The 27821-nt window shown below is 43.1% G+C and overlaps 1 protein-coding gene across 1 annotated transcript; it reads left to right on the top strand.

The window, feature by feature from the left end:
- Nucleotides 1-857: 857 nt before the first annotated feature.
- LOC146689362 (NACHT, LRR and PYD domains-containing protein 14-like) lies at nucleotides 858-18973 on the top strand. The gene is made up of 12 exons (XM_085436438.1): nucleotides 858-894; nucleotides 1152-1196; nucleotides 1728-1847; nucleotides 6531-6676; nucleotides 7178-8969; nucleotides 12361-12534; nucleotides 14268-14444; nucleotides 14737-14910; nucleotides 15029-15202; nucleotides 15416-15589; nucleotides 17259-17432; nucleotides 18398-18973. The coding sequence occupies exons 2-12, from the start codon at nucleotides 1159-1161 to the stop codon at nucleotides 18405-18407; spliced, it is 3153 nt and encodes a 1050-aa protein (XP_085292564.1). The 5' UTR covers nucleotides 858-894; nucleotides 1152-1158; the 3' UTR covers nucleotides 18408-18973.
- Nucleotides 18974-27821: the final 8848 nt, after the last annotated feature.

The raw sequence follows: 27821 nt of genomic DNA, 5'->3' as shown, positions 1-27821 counted from the left end.
GTGGTTCTTCTCCTTTCTCCTCTTCTTTCTCTGATTTCTCATTAATTTACTAAGCACATGATCAGTTGTGGCAATCCTCCTGATGTACTCATGGATCTTTGTTGTTTCATCCTGGATAGTGGTTCTGTGTACTCACAAGTTCTCAGCTTCCTTCCTCCCGCTAAGTGTACAGTCTCTAGGTGCTGGACTTGTCTCATCACATATGGTCAGGAGCTCCCTTGTCTTAATGTGGCTTCTATCGCCTCCTTTGGCCAGCTTATTATCCCAGCAGGGTGTCTGATGGCTGGCAGTGTGTAGATGTTCATTTTTTTTTATCTTGCCCGCCAGCCTTTGCAATCAAAATTATGATCTCACTGTAATGTTGTCTCAAACATTTGCTTTTCCATCAAACGCTATAGAAACTCTTTATAGGCTCCTTTTGCTTGTCTTGTTTTGTTGTTTTGTTTTTACCAATTTATTGATTTCTATTTTTATTATTTTACTATTATTCACAGTACATGTGGAATATAGCAATGTCAGTGATGCCAGGCAGAAGAAAAGACACAAATGAAAAAGAAAATGGGAGAAAATAGAAGAAATAAATAACAATAAGAAAGAAGACAAAGACACAGCACAAGTAGAAAAGCAAAATGGTTCAATCACAATTTTAGAAATGCACAAATGAGGTAAGGGCCTGTGTCTGTGCCTTTGTTTACATACTTGATGAAGAGGGTAAGAAGCCACAGTAATGCAGACCAAGGCCTCATGCCAAAGTGCAAGAACAGAAGCTAATCTTTGCATCGCACACCTGTTATGTAGTCAGGTGATTAAATGTAGAGGGGAGTGGCTGCTCCGTTCAGCTGAGAACGAAACTAAAAGTGAGATCAGTTGACAGAGCAGGAGAAATAAAGCAAGGTGAGTGTAACTGCGACTGCATGTTCTGTCAGAATAATCAAAAACGTTTTTTTGAGTTTCTGACTGTTCTCAAGTTGGAATAAAACTTAAGAAAGTCAGCAAAAATGTTTGTTTGATTGTCTGCCCAAAGGAAAATATTGACTTACTGTGTGTGCGTGCGTGTGTAATTCTTGTGCTACCAGTATTGGGTGTGACAAACATGTTTATTATGATAATTGTTCTGTGCTCATTCTTTGTTTCGCTGCTTTCTTTCTCAGACTAACGATGAGTGAACTGAAGGAACCTGGACCCTCAGACATAAAGTAGGACACTGATTCTTCTGTAAACTAAGGGGAAGATGAATCATTTGGCAGGAGATACTATTATTTGGATTAAAAAGCACAACATAAACTTACTGACAAAGGAGTGAAGGAGTGCTTCTGTTTCATTGTAACTATACACAAGCAAGCACATAAGTACGGTGGGAGAAGTGAGCAGGATAACATAAAAACATGCATTAACGTCAGATTTTATATGATATAAAGGCTGCTCAGTGGAAATTCTTTCTGCTGCTGCTTCAAAGATTTGGGTCTGATCAGAAAGACTACACAGGGGACGGTAATAATCAGAGTGTAATACTATTCTCTCAGCACTACACTCTCACTGTTTCTCAGTCCTTACACAGTCATGATCAGAGTTTAGGATTAGGATTGAAGAGGAAAAGATTAAACATTTACTGAAGACATCACATGTTTTAGCCTCATAAACCCAACCCTGAGGGACAAGAAGCTCAGTACCAAACAACAGGAACATGCACAAGACAAATGTATGATTTTTTCTGTTTGTGTTTCCAGCAGTCAGCAACGCAGACACAGTGCAGAGCTTTCAAGATCCAGCTGTGTGTCTTTGAAGACTAACCAGTCCAAAGATGAAAACCCAATCTTCAGTAAAGAACCTGGACTCTCAAACACAAAGTAAGGCAGTGTTTATTCTGTAAATGAAGCTGAAGACAATTCATGATAAGAGAACCACTGTTGTTTTACAGTAACTCTTAGACCACCTTCACTCAACTCTAACAATGCAAATCTTCTGTGAGGATGTTGAAAATCTGTGTATTTCCCCACACGAAAAAAAACTTACCCACAGCAAGCAGGTCTGGCCCGGATCTGGTATTAAGCCAGCACTGCTGGCTGACTTCTGGTATGATAAGACGTATGTCATCCAGATATGGGCCAGGCCTGGCATAGATGGCACTGTCTATGCGATGGCATGCCATATCTGGCCCGATTATGGTTTGGTTTATGTGGCCCAGGCCCATAGAAAACAGCTCTGGCCAGGATCCGGCATCAAGCTGGCACTTCTGGCTGACGGTTGTTATGGCAGGGTGTATGTCAACCAGATGTGGGCCAGGTCTGGCAATGACGCTCCTGTCTATGCGATGGCATGCCATATCTGGCCGGATTTTGGTTTGGTTAATTTGGCCCAGGCCCATAGAAAACAGCTCTGGCCGGGATCTGGCATCAAGCCGGCACTTCTGACTGACTGGTGTTATGGCAGGGTGTATGTCAACCAAATGTGGGCCATGTCTAGCAATGATGCACTATTTATGTTCCTATTTTCCTATTTTAGTTAGAAGACCCAAATGCCATGTTTGTTTGTTTAGAAGACCCAAATGCCATGTTTGACAGCTTTGTGACTGTACGCTTTATCCAAAACCTAGTGAGGGTTTACTCATCTTTGCCAGTGGGTGGCTGTAGCTCAGGTGGCTTAGTGGTTCGATCCCTGGCTTCTCCAGTCTGCATGTCGTGAGTGTGAATGTGTATGAATGTAGTTAGGAAGCACTCAGTTAAGAGAAAGTGTGTGGTTGGGTGAATGTGGCATGTTGTATAGAGCACTTTGAGTAATCTGGGAGAGTTGAAAAATGTTTTATAAGAATCAGTATGTTCACTGTCTGAACAGAGTTTTGTCATGTTACGTTTGCACTATTATGCACATGTTGTTATTACAAGGCTTAATTAAGGTACACATTAGGCTGACAGCTGGGGCCAGACCTGAAACTGTTCTGGGCCAGCACAGGACCACCAGTGTGTCTGCAACTGGCCTTGTGCTGGCCCATGTGTGGGCCACCTCTGGCAAACCAGATCTGGGCCCACAAAGGGCCGTCATTCTTTGCGGTATGTGGGCCATGTGTAAGCACATCGTGTGGGCCAGATCCGGGCCATACCAATTTTGCTATGTGGGTATCTGATGTGAAAAGCTCACTGATAAACACATCAAGGAGTTCTTCTATTTTAATGTATCTGTATACATGCACAGTTAAATATAAGTAAGCAGGATTTCCTGACATAAAGATCAGATTTTGGATGATAAAGATTTCAAATCTTTAGTCTCTTTAGAGGCATGATGGTTAAAACAAAACAAAGCAAAACAAACAACTGCACAAAAACACAAATTAAGCAATACATAATTATAAACCTTTGTTTTTAGTAGACTTTGTATCCTAAATAGTGAATATAGTATGTACAGTATAGTAAAATACAGTAAACTTTAAGTCTTCACAAATTAGAATATTTGACTTATTCCCAGAAATGCAAACCAAGCTCTTGCTATAGGCAACATGTAGACACTGCAGAGCCCATAGTAATGGGCCATATACTCCATTCTCCTGAAGGATCCTTCAGTGGACAAACCAAGAAGTTGATACCTTTGAAAAAGTGCACAAAATACATGTAGACTGGTTGAGCAAACTTGTTTCAAACCAAGACTTGAGTTTCAAGTTTTAATGTGCTTCTTTAGTTACTTCTTTGTTGACATGGAGGTATGCTTTGAGTCACTGTCATGATGGAAGTCCCAACCATGACCCATCCTCAGTGTTCTGGTTGAAGGAAGGAAGTCCTTGTCTAAGATTTTGCACTACATGGCCCCACCCATTGGCCACTTTTGAACAGTGTTGGGACTAACGCGTTATTAAGTAACGCGTTACAGTAACTACGTTATTATTGTGGCAACGAGCACGGTAACTAGTTATTATGCCAAAATCAGGAACGCGTTAGTCGTTACTGGGATTTAGATAGGGTCGTTACTTCGTGTGATGGCTATCGCGGAGCTTCCACAGATTCAGTAACATTAGCAAGTGGTGGAGGCCAGCAGGTGGATGAAGGAAAGGGGACACAGAAGGAGCAGAGACCCGAGGCGGCCGCCGGTCCAAGTGTGAACTGAACTTCAGGTAAGAAGTTATGACCTGCAGTCTATCTGGGTCAGATATAAACCAAGTTTAGGTGGAGTTTATTTTCGTTATTCTGACTTTTTCCGTACTGCGTACTAGCTAGTATGACGAGTTTCTATACAGCTGGGTGGGTGCTATGAAGTTAATGATGTTGAACTTTATTTTGTTCATAAGTTATTAGAGTTGCCAACCGTCCTGTCTGGTATTCAGAGAAAATATTACGCATTTCGTATTGAGGTGAAAAGGAACAGTTTGTCCCGTAATTCAGCTACAATGAAAAAGGCACAAAGCTGGAGTTATTCTGTCTTTGCTGCACAGCTGCCTCTTCTTCTTTCATTCTCCCCCCTCCCTCTCCCGTTTCTACTTCAATCATGAAACTGATCAATGATCAGCTGATCGGCTCTCTTGTTTGTTTATCGCCCACTTTGCGCCAAAAGAGGAAACCAGCGTATGTCGCGCTAAACAACAGCAGCACGTTTAAGCTTGATCAGCTGTTGTTAGAATTTATTTAATATTAATTTCTAGTATCAGCTGATGTTTTCTGGAGCCACAGCTGCAAAAAAGCTGCTGGTCATGATATGGTTTGGTTATCTGGTGAGAGGGAAACATGAAGATGAAACCAGGAGATGTCCTTACTGAATCATCAGAGCTGTGATGGAGAAACAGGTTTACCTTTTAGGTAACATGAATGAGTTGAAGGGAAGTTATGAACTGTTTCTGAGAGACAAATAACCCCAGGATCATTTTTTAGGTAGCTGACAGCTGGTGACTGTGCAGGGGCGGGTCTAGCAAAGTTTTGCCAGGGGGGCCAGGTAGGGCATTAACAGGGAGAGGGGGGCACAAAGAAATACTTTTCTTTCTTATTCTCATTTAAAATATCTAGCTTTTAAAAAATAATTATCTGAATCTTACAACAAATGATTGATAGATTGATGCATATATACCATCAAAACAGTGAACATCACTGTCACAACAGTGTTTATTTTCATTCAAAGGCTTTATGATTTTTCCTATAATGGTGGGCCGGTCTCTAGTCAAAATGCCCGGGACGATTTTCTGTCCCAGTCCAGCCATGTATGCAGCTCATCTGCAGTCTGGTGTTACCTACATCTTCCTATTCAGAAGGCAGAATTTCCGAGTTCTGACTACAATCGAAAGCACCACGACTGCAGTTTTTGTGTTGGATGTAAAAGGCGCACATGACGCTGTGACGTAGGCTAGAATCATGGCAGCAGTCAATGACGGTCCAGGTGTGGGATTTCTCTCATGGAAATGTGCACATTATCTTTTCCTTTCTATTGGTAGGTGGCACAGTGCACTTGTGGCAAGTAAGCAAGCTAGAAGACTGGCAAAGTTATGGAAGCAACACATTAACAAGAGAATTCTGAGTAAAACCAAAGTTACTTTCCCTAGTAACTAGTTACTTTGAAAGTAACGAGTAACTTGAAGTAACTGAGTTACTTTCGAGAGAAGTAACTAGTAATGTAACTAAGTTACTATTTTAAAGTAACTTATCCAACACTGCTTTTGAAGCTGTCTTGTACACATAGCAGAAACACAGCCCCAATGCATATTGTTTCTGCCTCTGTGGGGATGCCGTTCTTTGGGTCCTACTCAACATTTCTCTTATACCAAACATGGTTGGTCATGTTGACACCAAAGACCTTGATTTTGGTTTCACCTGAAACAGGACTTTTACTTGAGCCTTCTTGGAATCATTGAGATGCTCAATGACAAACTTAAGATGGGCCATTAAACCCTTCCATTCACTTCCACTTGTCCCATTCAGGGCCATGGGAAAGCTGGAGCCTATCCCAGCTGTCGTGGGTGAGAGGTGGGGTACACCCTGGGAAGGTTTCCAGTCTAATCGCAAAGCTAACACAAAGAGACAGACTACTATGAGCAATTTACAATCACCAATTAACCTAACTCCACTAACTGCATGTCTTTGGACTGTTAGAGGAAGCCAGAGTACTGGGAGAAAACTCGACAAGGGGAAAATTCAGTTTCGAATGGCCCTTAGCAATGGGTCAGACACTCCATGCTCCCGAAGCCCAACAGGAGTTCTTCTTCAGTCTGATGGTTTCCTTCATCTCTGGTGTGTGTAGGTGTGTCCTACTCTATGTGCTAGAAATTTTATGTTCCAGGAAGTGTGAGTTTAACCACATTTCCATGTAGCACATCCAACTATACTCATATCCATTCTGGGTCTTAAATAAGGCTCCAGGCTTGTTCTTGAAAGCTTGCATTTTTCCCCTCTCAATTAAATTAGTCTCTGCAGCCTTTCCATGCTTTGTGATTGGCTCCAACAGCGAACTACAGACTGATCATGACCGTGATATATATTTGTCAGTGCTAGTATCAAATTTTAGCACTTCTGGCTTTACTGTGCTTTGTTTTGATCAGAATAATTGTTCCGTGGTTTTCACAGTGTGGAGGAGCAGATGTCCTGCTGTACTTCCTATCAGGATTTTAAAAAGGATCTGGTCTCTACCAGCTGTGGATGCAGACAGTCCATCACCTTGCACCAGTCTGCTTCATTAGAAGGCTCTTCAAGCATTCAGAGAAACTATGAAAGTAAGCTCTGTCTGATTATTTCATTTCTGAAAGCTGGACTTCTTGTGTTGTTCAGGTATTAAAAGCTAAAATAAAATCTGGTGTCTTGCCAAATGAGCAAAGGACAAAGCACAAAATATACCCAAAGGGCCTTTATTCTTAACAAATTGAATTCTAAAAAAAAGAACAACAATTCAAGTGCATCAGCAACTATAGTGGCTTGTCTTCTTCTAGTGCATTGCATAAAGCTCACTCACAAATGCACAGCTGAAATGGTCCAAATCCATAAATGGTAAGGAAAACCAATAGACTTTATCCGTTAGGCCTGCAAAGTCATTCAGCATTCAACTACACCAACCAGCCTAGAGGGACTGGTTTGGTCCAAAAATCTGAGGCGTAGCCCTCCCCCTTGGTCTGGTTGAGAAGAAACTTCCTTTTCCCTGTCTCCCCCCGTCCATTTTTCTATAACATCCAGTTATAATATATATTTTGCTTTATGTTCATTGATTTTCATTCTTTTAGCAGATAGTCGTCTGCTGCAGAAGTTGTTAGACAAACATAAGGCTAATCTGGAGAGGAGATGTAAATGTTTGACTGAAGAAACAGGAAGTGGAACCCTATTTAACAGGATCTTCACTGAGCTCTACATCACAGAAGGACAGAGTGAAGAGGTTCATACCCAACATGAGGTGTGGCAGCTGGAGACAGTTTCCATGAACAAGGCCCTCCATGACACTCCAGTCAGCTGTCATGACATTTTTAAAGCCTTGCCTGACCAACAGAGATGCATCAGAGTGGTTCTGACGAATGGCATTGCCGGCATTGGAAAAACTTTCTCAGTGCAGAAGTTCACTCTGGACTGGGCAGAAGGTTTGGAGAACCAACGTGTCAGTGTGGTGATTCTGCTTTCATTCAGGGAGCTAAACCTGATCAGAGATGACCGGTACAGTCTTCTGGACCTGCTCCATGTTTTCCATCCAACATTACAGAAGGTCACAGCAGAGCAGCTCACTGTCTGCAAACCTTTGTTCATCTTTGATGGCCTGGATGAAAGCAGACTTTCATTGGATTTCACTAAAGGGAAGCTTGTGTCTGATGTCACACAGAAGTCATCAGTCAGTGAACTGCTGACAAACCTCATCAAAGGGAATCTGCTTCCCTCAGCTCTCATCTGGATAACTTCCCGACCTGCAGCAGCCAATCAGATCCCTCCGATATGTGTTGACAGGGTGACAGAAGTACGAGGCTTCACTGACGCCCAGAAGGAGGAGTACTTCAGGAGGAGATTCAGTGATGAAGAGGTGTCCAGCAAATTCATTTCCCACATGAAGACATCCAGGAGCCTTCACGTCATGTGTAGAATCCCAGTCTTCTGCTGGATCACTGCTACAGTCCTAGAGCACATGTTGACTACAGAGCAGAGAGGAGAGCTGCCCAAGACACTGACTGACATGTACTCACACTTCTTGCTCGTTCAGACAAAGAGACAGCACAAGTACCATGAGGGATATGAGACGAGTCCACAAGAGCTGACAGAGGCTGACAGTGAAGTTCTTCTGAAGCTGGGGAGGCTGGCCTTTGAAAATCTTGAGAAAGGAAACATAATGTTCTACCAAGAAGACCTGGAGCAGTGTGGTCTGGATGTCACAGAGGCCTCAGTGTACTCAGGAGTTTGTACAGAGATCTTCAAACGAGACTGTGTGATATTCCAGAAATCAGTCTATTGCTTTGTTCATCTGAGTATTCAGGAGTTTTTGGCTGCAGTCTACATGTTTCACTGTCATACTAACAGAAAAACAGAAGTGCTGAAGCATTTTCTAGGGAATGGTGAACATGTTTATTGTGGTGACATCTCGTCTTTAGATGTCTTTCTGAGCAGAGTCATGCAGAAATCCCTCCAAATTAAAAATGGACACCTGGACCTGTTGGTCCGATTCCTTTATGGTCTCTCTCTGGAGTCCAACCAGAGACTCTTACGAGGTCTGCTAGGCGAGACAGAGAGCACTCCAGAAATTATACAGCGAATCATCAGCAACCTTTGCAAGATAACCAATGAGAATACCTCTCCTGACAGATGCATCAACATCTTCCATTGTCTGATGGAAATGAATGAACTCACGGTACATCAGGAGATCTTGGAGTTTCTGAAGTGCAAAAACGGATCAGAGAAGGAGCTCTCTGAGATCCACTGCTCAGCTCTGGCCTACATGCTGCAGATGTCAGAGGTTTTGGATGAGTTTGTCCTGAAGTATAACACATCGGATGAGGGACGAAGGAGACTGATTCCTGCTGTGAGGAACTGTAGAAAGGCTCAGTGAGTAAATATCTGATTAACATTGTAAATCAATGTAAATTTGTAGCTAAGGTGTTCAAAAGTTCTTACTATAATGCTCACATTGTTCTTTCTTATAATTCCATTTTTTCTATTGCAAACAATACACTGGTTAGATTTTCACAGATGCTGTTGAGCTGCTCTGAAAATGTTGTTTGTTTTTTAAGTAAGAATTACTGTAACAATGCATTGCAACGACGCATTACTGTTTGCTTACAAACTTTAACTAATTACGACCACAGTAAATAGACTAAATGTGAAATTGCACTAAAATCTTCAGGTCTGAGAGAGACTGAGGAGAATTATTGTTTCATGTTACACATGTTAACACAAATCTCTATCCCAGGGGTAGGGAACATTAGTCCTCGAGAGCCGGTGTCCTGCAGGTTTTAGATCTCACCTTGGGTCACCACACCTGAATCAAATGATTAGTTCATTACCAGGCCTCTGGAGAACTGCAAGGCATGTTGAGGAGCTAATTTAGCCATTTAAATCAGCTGTGTTGGATCAAGGACACATCTAAAACCTGCAGGACACCGGTACTCGAGGCCTGGAGTTCCCTACCCCTGCTCGATCCTAATGAGGACACAGTTAACAACTTTATTTAATGTCTGTGTTTTTGTTGTTAATGTTTAAGCATAGCATCAAAAACAAAAAACAAAGATGAAATCTTGTGCAAAGAGACTTAAAATGGGCATATTGATTGTACCTAGAAATTGAGGTTACAGTGCTACAAGCCTAACTGCTCATCAATATTGATTGATTGATTGATTGACGCAGCACGGTGGCACGGTGGTTAGCATTGTTGCCGCACAGCAAGAAGGTCCTGAGTTCAATTCCAACACCAGGCCGGGGTCTTTCTGTGTGGAGTTTGCATGTTCTCCCCGTGTTTGCGTGGGTTCCCTCCGGGTACTCCGGCTTCCTCCCACTGTCCAAAGACATGCAGCTTGTGGGGATAGGTTAATTGGATAATCCAAATTGTCACTAGGTGTGAATGTGCGAATGAATGTGAGTGCGAATGGTTGTCTGTCCCTTCTGTCCCTGTGTGTTGGCCCTGCGACAGACTGGCGACCTGTCCAGGGTGTACCCTGCCTCTTGCCCTATGACAGCTGGGATAGGCTCCAGCGCCCCCCGCGACCCTGAAAAAGGATAAGCGGAAGCGAATGGATGGATGGATGGATGGATGGATTGATTGATCATACTTTATTCATCCCGAGGGAAATTGGGTTAAGGCTGCCAGCTGTGGCAGCGTCATCTTACCCTTCCAACCATACATACATTACACAAACATCACATGGGGAAGACAGGTCAGAGGGGTATAACATGGAAAAAGCACAACATGAGGAAAGATAAGGAGAAAAAAATAACTCCCCCAGACTGAGCTGCAATAGGGAGATCAGTTTGAGAACAGAAAAAAACACCTCTCCACATAGCATGAAAAAACTCTTAATACACCAAAGAAACACATGACAAGCAACAGGGGTGGGTAAAGGGTGAGAGACAGCCAATGTAGACAGTACATCCGGGCCTGCAGCCTATGCGCTGTTCTCCTTGATCCACTGTCAGCATCGGAGGGGAATAAGTGTCGAAGGCGTTTGGAGCGGGAGGGGGGTGAGTGTACTGTACATCTGTATGTGTATATATATATATGTGTGTGTGTGTGTGTGTGTGTCCAGAGTTCAGCTGAGACAGTGTCCTTCGCCCTGCCAGGCTAAGTAAACAGTCTTCCAGCTAGGGCTGGGCGATATATCGAGTTTTTTAAAAATATCGATATATTTTTATACGAGATATAAGATGTGACAAAATCCTTTATATCGATATAGTCTATGTTACGTTATAATTATACTTGTGGAGCCACAAGTTTGCCTCTCTTTCGTCCACTTTTGTCTCTATGCAACGTTACTCCGCCTCGCCTCTCTCCTTCACTGAACACAACTCCCCCTCCTCCCCCATTGCTTCACCTACAGGCAGCGACAAGATGGACACGGCAAATCTCCTTTAATGAGTTACTGCGCATCGCCCCGTCGGTGGGGCTGGACGGCGTTAACGTGTTAACGAGCTAACCACGCTAACGCCGTGCAGCCCCTCCTAAAATCCTTTCATTCTCTCAAAAGTTGACAGCGTGCCTTATGTATGAATTCTGGTTGTGCTTGATGACCGCAAACCGATTTGAAGTGGTACAAGGTGTGCAGAAATCTGTCAAAAAATGTTTTAGTACAACTTTGGTAAGCTACGGAGCTGCACCACTTGATGGATTGTCGGAGCATTACGGCTACAGAGGAACCTCGGGGAGTGATACGTACTGTGCTTCAACGTAATATTACCATATTGTGTGTGTAAATGGCACCTATTCAGAGACATGGTTACAAAGCGGATTTCAAACTCCAGGCTGTCAGTCACGCAGGAGATGTTGGGAACAGAGCAGCTGAGAAATCTGGCTTTGTTATTATGCTCAGCGTCTTTTAGTTTACATTTTGACTGCACAATTGTGAGCTCTTTGTTATGCATAAAAACAACATTGTTTTATTTTATTTATGGAGCATTATTATTTAATAAATGCTCATAATTTATTTTTGAGTAATTTTTTCATGTACATCTATGCTGTATGTTAATAAAAGTGCCTGTGTGACATCTGGGACACCGCTTTGACTAAGAACTCTCTTTTTGTTCTTACTTTATGGCTTTAAAAAATATCGAGATATATATCTTATATCGCCATCCAGCTAAAAAATATCGAGATATGAATTTTGGGTCATATCGCCCAGCCCTACTTCCAGCCAACCCAGGTGGCCTTGCATAGAATGTGAAGAACAGTCTAAACACAGTCGTTATCAGGGTGTTTTTGTTCAGCTCCAGCCTTGAGACCGCAGCTGGCGCCAAAGGGGTATCCGCATGAAGTGATGGTGTTTTTTTTTCTTTAGTGCGAACAACTCATATGAATTTCAAAGCTGTTCTAACAGTCCAACACTGGTCTCTCAATCTCCCGTTGGAGAGCCGTGAGCTTCTCCATGATGTTATCAAACTTACGTTCCGTGGTCTCGTCATTCTTGTGCTCAAAGAGCCGATTCTGAGAACTCACGAACGCAGTGAGCTTCTCCAAGATGTGATCCAATTTGCGCTCAGAGGTGTTATTCCGATTTTATTGGTACTACTTGAACTCCGCCTCTGGCTGCACATCGTATACTTCACTAGGTTTGTGTAAGCATTCTGTCTGCAGATGTGTGGAAAGAGCTGATATTAATTTGTCTCTGTCTGGATTCAATTTGCACCATTGTGCTCTTTTTCTTTTGTTCAATAACATCTTACTTTGGAACATGCCACACAAAACACTAGTTCTTTATAATAACTTGTTCTGTAATATGTGTCATCACAGACTTTCTGGCTGTAAACTGTCAGAGACTCACTATGCAATCGTGGCCTCAGCTCTCATGTCCAACCCCTCCCACCTGACAGAGCTGAACCTGAATGGAAACAACCTGCAGGGTTTAGAATCAAAAAACCTTTTTGCTGCTCTGGAGAGTCCAAACTGCAGACTGGAGACTCTGAGGTTAGTTCGCTGATTACTATTTCTGAAGATATTTCAATAAATTGAACTGTAAAGCTTTCCCCTTATAACCTGACTCTAGAGCTGTCAGATGGAGTGACCCATCTTTTTCCAGTTCCTTTACGGTATGTTGGTTTTGGGTATCCAGGACTCGAATTTCGGCACCAGATTGTGCACATAGTTTAATAGGTTAAATCCTACACTCTACATTACCTGATGCAATGCCATGTGTCAGGTTGTCTTGCCTTTAGTTTCTTCATGTGGTGTTCTGCACTAACAGCTCCCATACAGACCTCCATACTCAGAGACTGAGAAAGTATATATACAAGGGGAAGATTAGGGAGTGGAGACAGCTGGGAAACATGGTGGAACAAATTAGACATAAGAGGAAAGGGAAGCAAACCGAACGTTATACACAAGAGACAAGGACTATCAAAAGGAAAGAGGAAACCTGACAGACACAGTACTCAAAACTTAAAACAATGATATTTTGTTTTGTGATTTTATTTGCTGGGGTGCTGGAATTTATTTTACATTTTTTTAATTTAATACTCAAATGTTTTTTAAATGTATCCATCACAAATTTCTGAAATTAATTTTTATGCTAAGACCAGTTAAATATTCAACTCAGTCAATAGTTTTAAAGATATACATGTTTAATCATTAACTCAAATTTTAGAGTGCAAAATAAAGGCCAGAAAGTAAATTGACAGACCAACCAAAATATATTTTGAAAGGTATTCTGTATGTATGAGTATGCACCAGGAGGGGAATAGATAAGAACTAAAACTGGCTTCATAAACATGGTTGATAAATAATCTGGATTGAAAAATTGCAGCCACTCCTCCTCAACCTGTGCTTTTTTATTCTAGGGTCTACCTTAGAATATAAATTGCCTTGAGGTGACTGTTTTTGTGGTTTGGCTCTGTATAAATAAAATCTAATTGAACTGGACTAAATTTGAGGATTCTGAAAGTTAGTTGAACTCAGTATACTGATTTATACAAACTAAATTTTCATCATACCATAACCAGGTTTCTGTAAGGCAGAAAAAATCAATATGTTGAACAATTATTAAATCATTTACTCACAGTAACTTAGAGAGATCTAATGTTTAATAGTCCACATTTAATTGTTTTAGTTTTTGAAGCAGTTTAGGGTGTTATATTATTATTTTTTAATATGCTCATTTTTGGTTTGTTTGATGATGATCTGAGAGCAGACACAGTCTCTGTGGGGATAAAATAAAGAGGGAAACTTCAGAGAGGTGTGTGAGACTGCAACTCTCTTTCCTGGTACCAAATCAGGATGATCACTTTGTTATTAATTTGACCAAATGATGAAATGATGTGATAGAAATGATGTCATTTATATCTAAAGTAGGATGAATGCCAGCTTTCCCCACAAGACCGGTTTTTCCACAGAAAGCTTCACAATTCTCTATGAAACCCATGTCTATTATTTTTTTCACAAAGGACTAGGTTGGTGTGCATAATATTGTTTGAATAATAGGTCAGTGTAATATTAAAACTAAAGAGATAATTTAAAATCACTTTATATTTAAAGTATGACAAATATGCAATTAAAAAAATAAAATAGGAAGGGGCCAAACACCTTTTCACGCTCTGACCAAACATGAGTATAAAAGTGAAAGTGAAAGAAAGACAGATACTAAGTACTCGTTTGATTGAGAGAAGGTAAAAATATTATAATAACGTGTTTTATTCCCGATTCAGTTTGGAGAGCTGCAGTTTGTCAGCAATCAGCCATGTTGCTCTATTCTCTGCTCTGAAATCAAACCCCTACCATCTGAAAGATCTGGACCTGAGCTACAACAACAACCTGGATGATTCAGGACTGAAACAGCTGTGTTGTTTTCTGGAAAGTCCACACTGTAGACTGGAGTCTCTGAGGTTAGGTCATTTACTCTCTGTTACTATTATAAATTTCATTATTAATTCATTTCCATTGTGTAGCATCCATTTAAAAATCAACGTTTTATTGGAATATAAATTGCTCTGTGGTCACTAAAGACTAGTGTTGGGCACAGATATTAAAATGAATAGCCACTGTTAGTTATTAAATTAAATAAATGTTTCATATGCCTGCTAAACAGTCACATCCGTATACAGAAGATTCCCTGAACTTCAAATTACCAACCTTTCCACATCTAATTTGTTTATTATTGTTTTATTCGTTACTTAGATTGGAGCTCAGTGGTTTGTCACCGAAAAGCACTGTTGCTCTGGTCTCAGCTCTGAAGTCTAACCCCTCCCATTTGAAAAGATTGGACCTGGCCTTTAATGACCTGCAGGATTTAGGCGTGAAACAACTATATGGTTTTCTGGAGAGTTCAAACTGTAGACTGGACATTCTGAGGTCAGTTAACCTATTCTGTGACTACTGATAAACCTAAATTTGATAGACTTCCATGAGTTCCATGTATAAATGACCAAAATATACTGTATGTTATCTGCATGTTTTATTCTCTATTTAGATTGGAGCTCTGCAGTTTTTCAGAGATTGGCTGTGCTTCTCTGGTTTCTGCTCTTAAATCCAATCCCTCCCACCTGAAACATCTGGACTTGGGTGGAAACGCGATTCAGGATTCAGGAGTGAAGCAGCTGTGTGGTTTTCTGGAGATTCCTCTATGTAGATTGGAGACTCTGATGTCAGTTTGCTTACTGTCTGCTATCACAAAATCTTATAATTTATGTGTATAGTATAGTTAATTTCCTCCTTCAAAACTGAGGAAAATGATAATGATTAATGAATAAGAAATTCTTACTGATGAGGGAAAGTATGGTTTATGTGCAAATTTAAAAACTGTCCATATGTGGCTGAATTGTATCTGATTTTATCCACATTTTTTTTCTTTGTTCAGTCTGTGGTGCTGCAGTTTGTCAGAGATCAGCTGTGCTACTCTGGTCTCTGCTTTAAGGGCCAACCCCTCCAATCTGAAATATCTGGACTTGGGTGTAAATAAGCTGCAGGATTCAGGAGTGAAGCATCTCTGTGGTTTTTTGGAGATTCCTCTTTGTAGACTGGAGACTCTGAGGTCGGTTCACTTTCTGTAATTCTCTAATACATAATTACATTATGGATACACACAGATACAAAGAAAATCAGAAATTAGGGATTGCTCATTTAATAAGGACAAATAATGTTTAGCTAAATCAGAATCGTTAGAATCTTTTTTTATATTGTCATTATGCAAAAAACACACTGATATTATATGCTGTTCTATTCAATGCAAAGAAAAACAAGGAAAGCAAAGAAAGCAATCTATTCATAACAATATAGAAATAGAAAATAAGAGTTTCTAATAAATAAATACAGTATAAGCATGATTAAATATGTACATATTTAACCTCCTAAGACCTGAAATCTTCCATGGCATGCATTTTTGATTTCTCTCTTTGATTTCTGATTTCTCTTTTGTTTCTAAGAAAAATGAGCACCACATATGAGGATATTCGTTTTAAATTTCGATAGAACAGTAGCAGTATAATGTCCTCGTAAGTGGATATCAGGCCCTTGTAAAGCAAAATTGAGTATTTTGGTCTAAATAACCCAAAATGTGATGTCCACATATGTGGACGCCAGGTCCTAGGAGGTTAATATGTACATATTAACATATGTAGATATGTGTGTGTGCTTGATTATTGATTGCACAAGTTTGAGAAGTGGACATACAACCCTAACAACATACAACTGATAGAGTTGTTTCGGTGGGTGCGAGTGCAATCATGGGTGTAGCGTATACAGTAGGGGACTTAGCACACATCCCTGTTTTAAGTTGACGTTGAGGCTGAGTGTTGGGGAGAGGTGAGACCCTACTGTGACTCTATGTGGGTGAGTTTCTGAGAAAGCCACTAATGCAGAGGCAAATGAAGTGTGGGAGGCTAACGTTGATAAGTTTTGTTATCAGTCTCTTAAGGATGATTTTGTTGAATGCCAAGCTGACGTTGATGAAAAGAAGCCTGGCATAAATATCCTTGTATTCCAGATGGGTCAGGGTCCTGTTTAGAGCTGTGGCTATGGCATCGTCTGTTGATCTCTTATCCCTGCATGCAAACTGGTGTTGTCGAATATGGGTGGAAGTCCTTGGATGATATAACTTTTGGCCAGTTTCTCAAAAGAAGTGGTTCATGTTCTGAACTTGAGTGACAACAACCCGAAGCACAGCGTCACTATCAACAGCATTGGGTCTGGGTTTGTAGTTAATAAGTCAGCCACAGCCGACTCAAGTTGTTGCTGTGGAGGTAGTCCTCAATTTTATTATTATAATCCAGCCTGGCCTGTCTGATGCCCTTTTTTAGATTTACTCTGGCTGAACTGTACAGTTCCACATGACCAGACTTGAAGGCAGTGTTTCTGTTCCTCAACAGGGTCCTAACTGCACTTGCCTTCCAAACCTTTGGTTGGCATACACCCAGATGCCGTGGTGATGGTGTCTGTGCAGTACTAGATATAGCAGAGTATAGATGTGGTGTACTCCTTCTGGTAGGCAGGCTGGTAACATAAACAAGGATATTTGGTCCAACTAGCACAGGTGGGGTGTTGTTATGGTGCTGTATCCTTGTTTAATGTTGGAGTAGACTTTATTCAGTAGCTTTTCCCACGTGCAGTACAGTTTACATACTGACAAAAATTGGGGAAGTAACCTGAACACATTTGATATAATTTATCACTGATTATATGTAGATGTTTTATTGTTTATCCAGTCTGAGGAGCTGCAATTTGTCAGTGATCAGCTGTGCTGCACTGGTTTCTGCTCTGAGGTCCAGTCCTTCACATCTAAGAATCCTGAACCTGAGTGACAACAACCTGCAGGATTCAGACGTTAAGCAACTCTCTAAACTTGTGAGGAGTCTACACTATAAACTGGATACCCCAAGGTTAGTAAAGGTTGATTGGTATTGTACTAAACACAGTTATTATGAAAGGTCAACACATATATAATCAAAATTTTCTTGTAAATCTCTATCATCCAAGTGTTGGCTTTGAATTAAATTAGTTATTAACTAACTAATTAATTATTTTACTTTTTTCCTTTATTTGGCTTTCATTTATATCTTGTGTAAATGTTATTATTTAGTTCCAATCTATAGCACTTAGCATCAGCTATGTTTGTTTTAAGGTTCTTTATAAATAAAAATGATGATGATGATGGCTTGACATTAAATATCTCCCTCTGCCGGTTTTGCAGCCTACTGTAGCTTTTGTTGTGAGCATGTGTTTGAGTTGTTGTAAAGATGATTGCTGTTTTTGTGTTCAAGTCTAAGGATATAAACTTGGATTGTAGCTGACAGTCTTATAAGATTTAAAGAAACAGGTTCTCATTCATCAGAGTGTGGGAGCATAAATCTGCGGACTGTTGTTCAGAGAACCACTGTTACATTTAATAATCTAGTATCTGCATCTAGTCTTCATACAGAGCAGAAGTTCTTTTGAAGTTCAGAGTTGCATTTGCATTTTTTTCCCCGTCAGTGGCTTCATCTAGATATATTCAGTGAGAGCCTGCATGTTTATTTATTAGCTGATGAGATGTTCATTAATGCACAGAAACTCTTTGTTTCATTTAAACAGCAAGAATCTCATCATTAAAGTGCAATGAAGTATTAAAGATTCTCATCGGTTCATTTCCACTGTGAATTTGAGTGAAACAAACTTGATGTAGAAATTCTGTGTGAAGTTCAATATATTCACTCCAACATCTTAACATGAGAGCTGAGAGGACAGCGGTTACACCGCACATTTGCTCCTCTGCTGCATGTTTTACTGGAGGTGCTTCATCAACAAAGCGAATAAACTGAGTTTCCGTAAACAAAATATTAATCTCCGGTTCTTCTCTGATTTACAGCTGGGAATGATGATCTTGGCAATGGTGACAGTGTATGTGAGTGGATGAGCTGTGTCCTGATCATCCCGAGAGACTGAAGCAGCAGCAACGTGTGCGTTACTGGGAGGTGAAATGGAGAGTTAAGCTTCATCCAAAGAGAAGAAGTCTAGATGACTGTTAGTGCTGGAGCGTGAACTCTTCTAAGAGTATGCTAAGTGTATTCTTCTAACAGCTGCACTGAAGAAAAAACGCATCAAGGGGGAAAGGGACACAGTTATTATTAAGGGGGAAAGGGACACAGTTATTATTATTATTATTATTATTAGTAGTAGTAGTAGTAGTAGTAGTACTATTATAACAACCAATGATCAATTTTACAAATATAAGTATAAATGAAAAAATATGAATACTGATGCTTTTAATGAAGGACAATGTAAATACTGGTGTAAGTATATACTCATATAGTTAGATATCATTCTTTTTATTTAGTTTTTTTTTTTTTCAAATAAGTACTTTCAGTTTAACTTCATTTTAAATGTTATTCAGCTTTTGCTTTATGTTCTGTGCTATAAATAAATCTATCATGATACTACAACACTTCAAACCACAACAATGTGTTGGTTATTTTAACATAGGCAGATAGATTTTAAAACAATTAAGAGTTTATTGTATTATATGTCTTCACTAATGGACAGCTTAAATGGCATTCTGACACAATCATTTTCGTCCATGGTGGCGGAAGCTACCCCTTCAGTAGCTCCTGCTTGCATTATATTCTTTATTGTCATGACCTGATGGAACATAAAGATGTTAATAATTCAATTTTATTCAATTTTATTTGATTTATACAGTGCCGAACTACAACAACAGTCGCCTCAAGGTGCTTTATATTGTAACATAGACCCTACAATAATACATACGGAGAAAGACCCAATAACCATATGATCCCCTGTGAGCAAGCATTTTGGCAACAGTGGGAAGGAAACACTTTCTTATAACAGGAAGAAGCCTCCAGAAGAACCAGTCTCAGGGTGGGGCTTCCATCTGCCTCAACTGGTTAGGGCGAGAGGAGGAAGACAGGATAAAAGAAAGGAAGAGAGCCAGAGATTGATAACAAGTATGATTCAATGCAGAGAGGTTTGTTTTGTACTTTCAGTCTTCAATTTCTTTGGAAAGCTGGTTCTATATACTTTGTTTAAAAAAAACAACAAATCAATGATTTCAATGGGAAAAAAATCATCCAGGGTATCTGCACTGGTGTTGACTGGGTAATGTCTTAAGAACAAAAGGATGTATGAAGATCAACCGTCAGTGGGCTGAATTTCAAAAAGACCCCTGAAATCAAAGTGATGCAACAAAATGATGCCTGATAATGTCAGGGCATGCTTCTAGTCAGATGATGTATAGTGCTGTAAGGATTTTCTCCCAAGCTGGACCAGGGAATCACTGAGCTCCTTGACAGACTGAGGTGCAGCCTGGTGCCATCGGATGGATCGAAACATAACGTCCCAGAGGAGTTCTATTGGATGTAGGTCAGGTGAGGGAGCAGTCAGTGGTAGGGATGGGTACTGGTATCCCGTGCCATTATGGCATTTTTTGCTGAGATGTCATACACTTTGGATTCTAGACAATCATTTTACCTTTGCAAGGATAGTAGGCGAGCCCAGGTACATATGTTCTTTTAGAGCAGAGCTACAAAGTAAAAATGCCCAAGGCGAAGCAGTCAAAAGTCTGGCTGTACTTCAGAGCAAAAGATGCAAACTCAGCAGCCTGCAACAAGTGCTTTAAGGTGATACTGTGATACTGTGCAAAGGAGGTAACACCTCGAATCTGATGACGAACCTGGCGACGTATAGCGTTTTGTTAAAAGCCGAGAAATGCACCGTATTTGATAGCTTGCTGCGAGACCTCACACCAACACATCTACTGTGGGTGTGGTGCCTGTTATCGGACCCGGAGTTAGCAACATCCCCCGAGAACCCGAAGAGGAGAGTCCTGGCCCCTAGCCCTGCCAGTTTAGCAGAAATGATGATGAATGATGATGGCAGCAGCAGCCGTTCTTTTCTGGGCGAGTAGCTTAATGTTGTCCGTGTGTAATTTACGTTGAGTAGGCTAACCACATTATTAAATTAATGCATGTAAGGTGAACTAGCAAACACCGTTGTAGTTACATGTGGCTGTCTTCTTGTTTGATGCCAGATACTCCCCTCACCCTGGCCAAAAAAGGCTAAAATGACCAAAGAAAACGGGGAAACAGCTAAACATGAGAGGTTTTTGGACAAAGTTTGTGTTTTTTCCATTGTTTAAGCACTGCTTCCAGCCAAGAACGATACCATACATGCCCTATATTTGCAGGAAAGGCTAACATTGTTATCTTTTTTAAAAAAAAAACAGCTAAACATGAGAGGCTTTTGGACAAAGTTTGTGTTCTCCATTCTTTAATTAAGCACCGGTTCGAGCACCGTTTAAGCACCGGCACCATTTCAAAAATACCGGTTTGGCACCGGTGTCAGATAAAACCTACACGATACCCATCCCTAGTCAGTGATATCAATTCCTTCATCCGCCATGAACTGTAACTGTCTTTTACAGGCTGCCACAAGGCCAGGCATTGATGTGCACCAGGGGGAACTCGGGACCTACTACATGAGAGTAGAATCTAAAAATAGGTCCATCCTGATACCTAACAGTAGAGTCCTGTTGCCTAGTCTGTAGGGTGTCTGTGTGTGGCTCCATGGATATGACTCCTATGACCGCTGGGTGGCCAGTGTTGGACCTTTCAAATCTGGTATTCTATCTCAAATGCTACTTGGGCTCCAGAGTGAGCACTGTGCCCAGTCTACACTGCTTGTTATGAAGTTTGTATCTGATTTTGAAGTCATATTCTTGCTCTTGTAGTGCTCATACCATTCTTCCTTGCACAAAGGAGTAGATACCATCCTGCTGATGGTCTAAGGGCCTTCTACAACCCTATCCAGCTTTCCTTGTCATGGTCCTGGGCCATGTGGGCCCAGTATTCTTAGTTCCTTGTATTTTTGTATTTTGTTCCTTGCTTAGGCCATGTTTTCTGAGTTGCCCTGTTGTGTTGTTCCCTAAGTGTTTTCCCTTCATGGCTTTTACCCCCTGTGTGCCCCTCTGTGTATCTGTGAGCCCTCGTCTCTCCTTATGTTTTATTCCATGTTTCCCCTGCCCATTATGTCTAAGTTCTCCCCGTGCTCTCTCTTCCCCCTGTGTGCCCTCTATGTATTTATGAGCCCTCGTCTCCCTTTGTGGTTGTTTCATGTTTCCCCAGCCCATTATGTCTGTGTTTTCCCCGTGCTCTCTCTCCTCCTGTCTGAACCTCTGTGCACTTCCTGTTTACTTTGTGACTCTCACGCCTGTACATGTCATGTTCAGTTCACCCCGCCCTGTCTCGTTATGATTATCAGTGTCACCTGTGTTCCCCGTGTGTTCCCACTTTCCTCGTTAACCCTCTGTGTATTTCTGTCTGCATCTCCCTCTGTTCGGCGTCGCGTTCTCCCTCATGCTGTGTGGATTTCCCTGTTTCTCTCTCCTTGTGCTTTAGTTTTCCCAGTTTAGTTTATTTTGTATTGTTTCTCGTGGCCAGCAATAAAGCTGTGTTTTTTGAGTTCATCCCCGTGTGTGTGAGTTTTGCGATTGGGTCCTCATCCTGCCTGCCACACAGCGATCCATGACAGAAGAACGCGACCAGTAATGGACCCAGCAAACTCTGTACGGAACCGGCAGCGTGCAGACTCCGCCTTCCCTAACGAGAGAAGGCAGGAGGCTCGGCATGCCCGGGAGCGCGAGTCTGCCTTCTATGGGACTCGATTGGCTCTAGGTGGGCCGCGCAGCCTCCAAACTGCAAACGCTGCTGCCTTTTCCCCACATCGTCCCACGGTGATAAGAGTTGGAGGATTCAGCCTATCGCCTGCCACAACTCCTCCGGCCTTCTCAACTTCCGGTTCACCTCCCCAGTCGCCGCCCACGTCCTGCGCAAAGAAGAGGGTTACTCGGCGGCCGAGGAGAGATTTCGTGCCTCCGACAAGCAGCCTATCTCCGCTGCAGTCCTTTGCGCTCTTCCTGGGACTTCCACGCTCGGAGCTGCACAAGCTCCCCGTCTCTCCGGCGCAGCCCGGTTCGTCATCGGCTCAGCCAGCCGACATCACCGAAGTGCCTGCGCCCACTGCCTCGGGAACTCACGGCACAGTTCCCAGGAATAAACGGCGCTCACGCCGTCGCCACCCTAAAGTTACTGAGCAAACTCCGGTGGTGAGTGACTCTGACAGTTTTTTCCATGCCACTTCCAAGTCGGACCGACTCGGACAATATTCTGCTCCTGAGTCCGCTGTTTTTCAGGTCCGTAACACATCAGAAATGAATAGTGAGTTTGAATATGACTGTGTTTCCAGGGCTCATAATGTTTCTAAGTTCACCTCCGCACCTATTAAGCACGAGACTGAGTTCATTACCCCCCTAGAGACTGCTGTTCATGCTGAATTAAAGAATCCTGGCACTGTAAGCTCCATGCGCGTCATCCCAGAGGCCATTAACTCCGTGTCTGGTAATTCTGGGTCGGTTAATCCTGAACCTGCATTACCTACCCTCACGCCCATGTTTCAGAGTGACTATTTTTCCTGTGCTCCTCCCAGGTCAGCAGCAATTAACACACAGACTGATAATCTCACCTTAGAGAAGCAAAAGACTATTGTTGAGCTGCATACTCATGAACAACACCGTGAAGTTAACAGTTCTGAGGTCCCTGTACCTGCTGAGTATAAGACTGTGAATGGTGTTTCTTCACTCCTGGACTATGCTGCTCTCCAACCTATATATTTAGAAACCGTTTGTGTGAATGCTCCTGTGTCCGCAACGGATCCCTTTGTGCTCGGTATTACTGACTCTGACTCTGCTAAACCTGGATCTTCCTGTGCTATGACTGTTTTAGAGACTGCTACTCCTAACATGGACAGCTTAAGGCCTACAGAGTTGCCAGGAGTGACTCGCCATGAATCTCTGTTCACTAACACTGCTTCTAGCTCCACTAACTCGATTTTCCCTGTGTCTGTTTCTGTTCCTGTGCTTCACTCTCCGCCTCCTGTTCCTGTAACCAGGGCAGTGCGGGCCCAGCTTTCCCTTGCTCCCGTACCAGTTCCTCGGGAGTGGGTGGCTGAGGTCCAGCTGGTCCCTGCTTCTGTCCCCAGCCTGGCAGAGGCGCAGTTCATCCCGGCACCCGTACCTGCTCCTCGGGTGGGGTTGATGGACACCCAGCCTTTGCCTGCTCCTGTTCCGGTTCCCCGGGTGAGGTCAGCCATGACCCTGCCGACTCCTGCACCCGTCTCAGTTCCTCGGGTGGGAGCGACAGAGGTCCAGCTAGCTCCTGCACCTACACTGGCCCCCAGGGTAAAGGCAGCCAGAGCCCAGCTCGTCCCTGCACCCGTATCTGTTCCTCGGGTGGGGATGGCTGGTGTTCGGCCAGGCCCAGCACCCATTCCTGTTCCCCGGAGGAGAGCAGCCCAGAGCCAGACACCTAATCTACCACAAGCGCAACTCCCACTACAACTGGCATTGCTGTCCATAACTCAGTCAGTGGCTCAGTTATTAGCACAGTTTCCTGTTTTGTCACCAGTTCAGTCTTTAGCACAGTTAACGGCTCCATTACCCACTCGGTCATCCGCTCTGTTACCACCTCAGTGTCTTACTCCATTGCCTGTTCAGTTAACGGCTCAGTCATTATTAGCTCTGTCATTACCTCTGTCACCAGCTCAGTTCATAGCACAGCAACCCGCTCAGACACTGCCAACCTCAGCTGGAAGCCTTTGTGAGCTTTCTCCGCCAGCTGAGGACTGCGTGGTGCTGACAAACTTTGGACAGACTGTTTGCCCTGCACAGCCCCAGCCGTTGCATCCTAAGCCGACTGCGTGCCCTGTGCAGCTACAGTTAGCGTCCCCTCAGCCAAAAGTCTCTGCACCTGCTGGCTCTGCATCCGTCTCCGCTGGGGGTTCAGGGGAACCCCTCCAGCCGCTCCTCGTCTCCGCTGGGGGTTCAGGGGAACCCCTCCAGCCGCTCCTCGTCTCCGCTGGGGGTTCAGGGGAACCTCTCCAGCCGCTCCTCGTCTCCGCTGGCGGCTCAGGTCAGCCCGGCCAGCACCTCCTCGTCTCCGCTGGAGGGTCCGAGGGGCCCGTTCAGACGTGGTCTGGTCCGGCCTCTGCATCAGCTGCACCCACGCCCGGTCCGGCCTCTGCATCAGCTGCACCCACGCCCGGTCCGGCCTCTGCATCGCCTTCAACGTCGCCCGGTCCGGCTTCGGTCTCTGCTTCTGCTCTGCCTGCTGCGGCTCCGGCTTCTGCTTTGCCTGCTGCGGCTCCGGCCTGTGCTTCGCCTGGTCCGGCCCCGTCATCGCCTGGTCCTGCCTCGTCTGGTCATGCCTCGACTGGTCCTGTGCCCACCAGGCCATGGCCAGCACGCCTGAGACTGGAGAGCCGCCGCCGCCTTCCGCGCGGCCGGCCTCCTGAACTGCTCCGTCGTCGTCTCCTTCGCCGCCGCCGCCGCCTTCCGCGCGGCCAGCCTCCTGAACTGCTCCGTCGTCGTCTCCTTCGCCGCCGCCGCTGCCTTCCGCGCGGTCGGCCCCCTGAACTGCTCCGTCGTCTCCTTCGCCGCCGCCGCTGCCTTCCGCGCGGTCGTCCCCCTGAACTGCTCCGTCGTCTCCTTCGCCGCCGCCGCTGCCTTCCGCGCGGCCGGCCTCCGGACCAGCTCTGTCACCTGTGCCACCCGCCTGGTGTGACCCGTGAACTCTTGTGCCTGTGGGCTCTGGGTCGGCCCCCTGAACTTTATTTGGACTATGGTCATGTGCTCCTGTGTTTTCTGTTGTTTGTTTTGTTTCCCGTTCTGGTCCCTCCGTCCTGATCCCCCGCCTCCCGCCCTGGGTGGGTTGTTTTCTGTTTTTGTTTTGTTTCTCGGGTTTGGGCTGTCGGGAGCCAGCCCTTTAGGGGGGGGGTGATGTCATGGTCCTGGGCCATGTGGGCCCAGTATTCTTAGTTCCTTGTATTTTTGTATTTTGTTCCTTGCTTAGGCCATGTTTTCTGAGTTGCCCTGTTGTGTTGTTCCCTAAGTGTTTTCCCTTCATGGCTTTTACCCCCTGTGTGCCCCTCTGTGTATCTGTGAGCCCTCGTCTCTCCTTATGTTTTATTCCATGTTTCCCCTGCCCATTATGTCTAAGTTCTCCCCGTGCTCTCTCTTCCCCCTGTGTGCCCTCTATGTATTTATGAGCCCTCGTCTCCCTTTGTGGTTGTTTCATGTTTCCCCAGCCCGTTATGTCTGTGTTTTCCCCGTGCTCTCTCTCCTCCTGTCTGAACCTCTGTGCACTTCCTGTTTACTTTGTGACTCTCACGCCTGTACATGTCATGTTCAGTTCACCCCGCCCTGTCTCGTTATGATTATCAGTGTCACCTGTGTTCCCCGTGTGTTCCCACTTTCCTCGTTAACCCTCTGTGTATTTCTGTCTGCATCTCCCTCTGTTCGGCGTCGCGTTCTCCCTCATGCTGTGTGGATTTCCCTGTTTCTCTCTCCTTGTGCTTTAGTTTTCCCAGTTTAGTTTATTTTGTATTGTTTCTCGTGGCCAGCAATAAAGCTGTGTTTTTTGAGTTCATCCCCGTGTGTGTGAGTTTTGCGATTGGGTCCTCATCCTGCCTGCCACACAGCGATCCATGACATTCCTAGACTAACTGCCTGTCACCTGGAATCTCCTCTAAGCTCTTGAGACTGTGCTGAGACACAGCAAACCTTCTGGCAATGGCAAGTATTGTTGATGTGCCATCCTGGAGGAGTTGGACTACTTATATAAACTCCAGGTATCATCTCATAACCCCAGCAGTGACATTGAGCCTAACCAAATGCAAAACTAGTAAAAACAAAAAGCAGTCAGAAAAGATGAGGAGGAAAAAAGACTCATTGGCCTCCGCCTGTAAAACCATTCCTGTTCTGGTGGTTGTCTCACTGTTGTCTCTCTATTGCACCAAAGCAGCTTAAACAGATTAAAAAAAAAAAAAACTTCTACTACCTAACCAACCAGGTCAATAATCCACAAGTTTAATTGGCTCAATGCTGAACTCTGATTAAAAAGTGTTCCCATTTTCTTTGAGCCCTGTATATAAAAGGAGAGGCTTCCAGTTGGATAAAATAGTAAATGTCTGTTTGTGGTAATGTTCTTTATAAAGAAATGTTTCAATGTGGAATTAACATTTTACTTTCAAACTTTTTTCCTTGAGGGTTTTAGTCACTGAAGATGATTAGAAACAAGTTCAGATTTAAGAATTTAATTTTACAAAGCACACCACCCACACATTGACTTGCTGCAAAATGTCCATCGCTGCCATCTTCAGGTTGCAGCTTGAAATGCCAAACAAACGCAGATGATGCAGGCTATCAGGCGAGTAGGAGAGAACTCCTGTATACTGGAAATAATAATAATAATAATAATCACTCTTCAAATATTGAAAATAAAAGCTGTTTTTAGCATCTGCCTCCTTATTTAGAGGTATGTTTGTGCCCCAGTAGTCTTTCAGTACAGCTGATTGTGTTACTGGCACTGATTTTGCAAACATCACATAAATACCACAAGTGGAGAAAGTTTTCAAACATGCTGAAATACAGAGAAAAGAAACTTACACCTAGCGCATACCGTTAAATGACAGCAAAAATATTATAGTCTGTTAGAGACTTATTAATGTGTCACAAGCAGAGATGGGCAGTAACCCGTTACTGTTTTAAAGCAACGAGTAAAGTAAGGGATTACTCTCGCAAAAACGGTAATTAGATTACCGTTACTTTCCTGTAGGAACGCTGCATTACTGCGTTACTAAAACCGTGATTTTTTTGCGATAATGTCTCATGACAATGACGTAAGCGAGTGCGACGTTCGTGACAACAGCTGTGTGCAGATCAACAATGGATAATATATCGAGTACGGGAGAGAGTATGAGCATGCAGCGTTTAAAGCGTGGAAGTACTGACCTTACTTTGAGTTTGATTCCGTAAAAAGTGACAAAAACATTAGTGTCCGTTGTGAGTGGGAAGAAAACTTCTTTTTATAGCGAAAAAAACCCTAAACTTCCAAGCAAGCACCGAGTGCGCTACGACGTAATGGGAAATTCACAAGTTAAAAAAAGGAGACTTTTCCATTTGATTACATTTTGTATGATGGATTATGTAGAAAAAGTAGAATTGGGCTGAAAGATCTATCACTTTATTACCTATTCAGGTTGTAAATTGTGTTTTTAAAAAGTAACTAAGTAATTAATTACTTTTGAAAATAAGTAATCAGTAAAGTAACGGGATTACTTTTGGGGGGAAGTAATCAGTAATTAGTTACTGATTACTTTTTTCAGGTAACTTGACCAACACTGGTGTCAGGGACCAAGCAGTAAAACATAAAGGACACCGGTGG

The sequence above is a fragment of the Copadichromis virginalis genome, linkage group LG17, assembly GCF_057382275.1.
Source record: "Copadichromis virginalis isolate Kocher_CV1m ecotype Utaka linkage group LG17, C_Virginalis_male_GT1.1, whole genome shotgun sequence".
Lineage (NCBI taxonomy): Eukaryota > Metazoa > Chordata > Actinopteri > Cichliformes > Cichlidae > Copadichromis > Copadichromis virginalis.
Note: the sequence above shows the minus strand (reverse complement) of the source record. Positions and strands in the feature narration are given on the sequence as shown.

Bases quoted from the DNA above. Each gene is read 5' to 3' on its own strand.
- LOC146689362 (XM_085436438.1), top strand. From the start codon at position 1,159: ATGAGTGAACTGAAGGAACCTGGACCCTCAGACATAAA. The intron at 1,848-6,530 runs GTAAGGCAGTGT...TGGTTTTCACAG, and splicing joins CCTGGACTCTCAAACACAAA to TGTGGAGGAGCAGATGTCCT. The intron at 14,911-15,028 runs GTCAGTTAACCT...TTCTCTATTTAG, and splicing joins TGTAGACTGGACATTCTGAG to ATTGGAGCTCTGCAGTTTTT.